Consider the following 2,606-nt stretch of genomic DNA (forward strand, 5'->3'; position numbering starts at 1 on the left):
ATATTTTACTTTGAACAAAGCTAGGAATTACAGGTAGACCAATTTAATCAGCTGACCAATTATTATAGATCAATAAGAGGAAAAATGAAGATGCAGCAGCTGCTTCTACCAACTTATTGTAGCACACACTTTATTTTTTATACATATAAATGAATGTTTCAGTATATTAATGTCCGTCAGTCCGTCCGTTTTCTTCCCCTTATCTGAGGTCGGGTTGTGGGGGCAGCAGCCTAAGCAGAGAGACCCAGACTTCCCTCTCCCCAGTCACTTGGGCCAGCTCCTCTGGGGGAACTCCAAGGCGTTCCCAGGCCAGCCGAGAAAAATGTCCCTCCAGCGTGTCCTGGGTCTTCCTCGGGGCCTCCTCCCAGCGGGACGTGCCCGGAACACCTCACCAGGGAGGCGTCCAGGAGGCATCCTAACCAGATGCCCGAGCCACCTCAACTGGCTCCTCTCGACATGGAGGAGCAGCGGCTCTATGAGTCCCTCCTGGATGACCGAGCTTCTCACCCTATCTCTAAAGTAGAGCCCAGACACCCTGCGGAGGAAACTCATTTCGGCTGCTTGTATCCGCAGTCTCGTTCTTTTGATATATTATTGTGAAGACTACAATTTCTACTAAGGGTTGTTAAACAAATGTAAATTATTTAAGTTGACCTATTGTTTTTCCTTCAGCTGCTTTCTTCTGCAGGGGTCACTACGGGGAGCAAGTTTTATGTTGCACGCCTTTCGTGACACAACCTGGGCTCAAAGCCGTAACCTCAGGATTATGAGACAGCGGCACTGACCACCGAGCTACCACAGCCTCACAAAATTTAGGTTTCAGCAACAGCTGGCATAATTATGTGAAATAAAAATACAGACTGTGTTGAACAAATCTTTTACAAATCTGTTTATCATCCATTAGCTTTCCTGATTTCTAAAGCTTTGCTTCAAATGTAGAGATACTGCATTAACAGCTGTGGGGCCTTGGTCTCAGAATCCTGAGGCTGCTGGTTCGAGCCCAGGTTGCTTCAGGAAGGGCATTCAGTGGAAAACAACTGCCAAATTGTTTGTGAAACCTCTGGAGAATGGAGTAGCTTAAAGAAAAACAACTGTATATCAGGCATGAGAAAGAAGACAAATTATTTGGTAATGTAGCCATAAAAAGATGACAATTATTTTAATTGTGTCCTGCTTGGACTCATTTACGACCAAACTTGTTGCCGACTGAAAAAACATTAGCTTTAAGTGGAAATCCGTCCAGCTAAGTGTTTGTAAGCCTGAACACAAAAGTGTTTGTCTTCTATCATCTTCTGTATATAAAACCCATTATTTTGAATGTGGTCATGTCTGCTGCTTAGCCATGTGCTACACTTATTATGTTAGATTGCACATGACAAATTGTCCTTTTTACAGTTCAATCTCAGTGCTGTGTAGAGGAGAATGATAATAACAATCGTTCTTTGTTTTGTTTTTTCCAGAATGGTCTCTAGAGCCCCTCCAGATAACACAGAACCAGGAACAACTTGCTGAGAGGATGCTGCACTCGTCAAATACCAAAGTGAGATGAGGATGGGTGGTGCAGGTGTTGGCAAAAATGTTAGAGAGCTAGCTCAACTAGTTTTGGTTTGTGAGGAAGTGTAGCCGTAGACCTGTTCCACAGAATTGGAAGGATTTTCTTTTTGTTTTTTGAGATTTGTGGATTTTTCTTCCACAGTAAATATAGTAAATTTAAATAATTTAATGATGGACTGCGGTGAGAAGGTGCTGTGTGGGTCTGGAGAGGTGGATCTGGACCCAAACATTGTTAGTGAGGAGGCAGGAAAATTGTATTCAGAGCTGCAGGTAAGGGCTTGTTGTTTTCTGTTTTGATTCTTGGTAGCAAGAATGAAAATTAGTTTTTCATTGTAGTTTTCGACCCCCCCCCGCTGTAGACTGTTATTGAGACCCACGGTGAAGGTGTGGTGGAGTCCCTGGTGCCCATATTTGTGTGGGTCCTGGAGGGACTGGCCTCCTGCAAAGCCCAGCTGAGAGAAAAAGAAGATGAGGCGGAAAGGGAGAAAGCTGAGCGAGAGGAGCTGCTGGAGAGATACCAGGCAGAGAAGACGCTCAGAAAAGAGAGTCAAGAGGTGAGAAATGATCACAGGTAGTATAGTTCGAGCTTACAGGGTTAAAGTTTGTAAAATAAATTAAAATAGATGTTTACTGTGCTTAACGTGTCGCACCCCTTGTTTCTTTTAGAAATATCTGGAGCTGGATGACCAAATCGAGCAGGAACGAAGAGCCATGAGGGGGAGGGAAAAGGAGCGAGAGCGGCGAGAGAAACAGTTGGAGAAGAAAGCCAGAGAACAAGCTGACCAGTGTGAGTGTTTATCACTGAAACCCATCAAAACTTGTTTTTGTTCATGTGAATTCTCTTTTTGTTGAGTTCAGTTTTATTCATTTTACTTAATTAAAGCTCCGCTTTTTTTTTTTGTTCTCAGTGGTGGCTGTGGAGGAGCAAAAGGCAAATCTGAACAGAGAGCTGAGTACACTGAAACTTACTCACAGCAAGGTTAGATACGTCTGGATAACCCAAACACTGAAGTTTACATGCAATCATCAAGGACATGAACTCAGCTTTATTC

The 2,606-nt window shown here is 43.5% G+C and overlaps 1 protein-coding gene across 4 annotated transcripts in view; it reads left to right on the forward strand.

Annotated features, from left to right (window-relative positions):
- si:dkey-17m8.1 (C-Jun-amino-terminal kinase-interacting protein 3) overlaps positions 1-2,606 on the forward strand; it is an 18,351-nt gene that overhangs the window by 867 nt on the left and 14,878 nt on the right. For 3 of the 4 annotated variants that reach the window (XM_014012661.1, XM_014012663.1, XM_014012664.1), the window contains exons 2-5: positions 1,461-1,824; positions 1,914-2,108; positions 2,221-2,341; positions 2,463-2,533. In XM_014012661.1, coding sequence (XP_013868115.1) covers positions 1,723-1,824; positions 1,914-2,108; positions 2,221-2,341; positions 2,463-2,533 — 489 coding nt within the window. In that variant the 5' untranslated portion in view covers positions 1,461-1,722. The remainder of the gene's footprint in view (positions 1-1,460; positions 1,825-1,913; positions 2,109-2,220; positions 2,342-2,462; positions 2,534-2,606) is intronic. The other variant, XM_014012662.1, reaches the window with a different exon arrangement.

Source organism: Austrofundulus limnaeus, unplaced genomic scaffold (assembly GCF_001266775.1).
Source record: "Austrofundulus limnaeus strain Quisiro unplaced genomic scaffold, Austrofundulus_limnaeus-1.0 Scaffold93, whole genome shotgun sequence".
Classification (NCBI taxonomy): domain Eukaryota; kingdom Metazoa; phylum Chordata; class Actinopteri; order Cyprinodontiformes; family Rivulidae; genus Austrofundulus; species Austrofundulus limnaeus.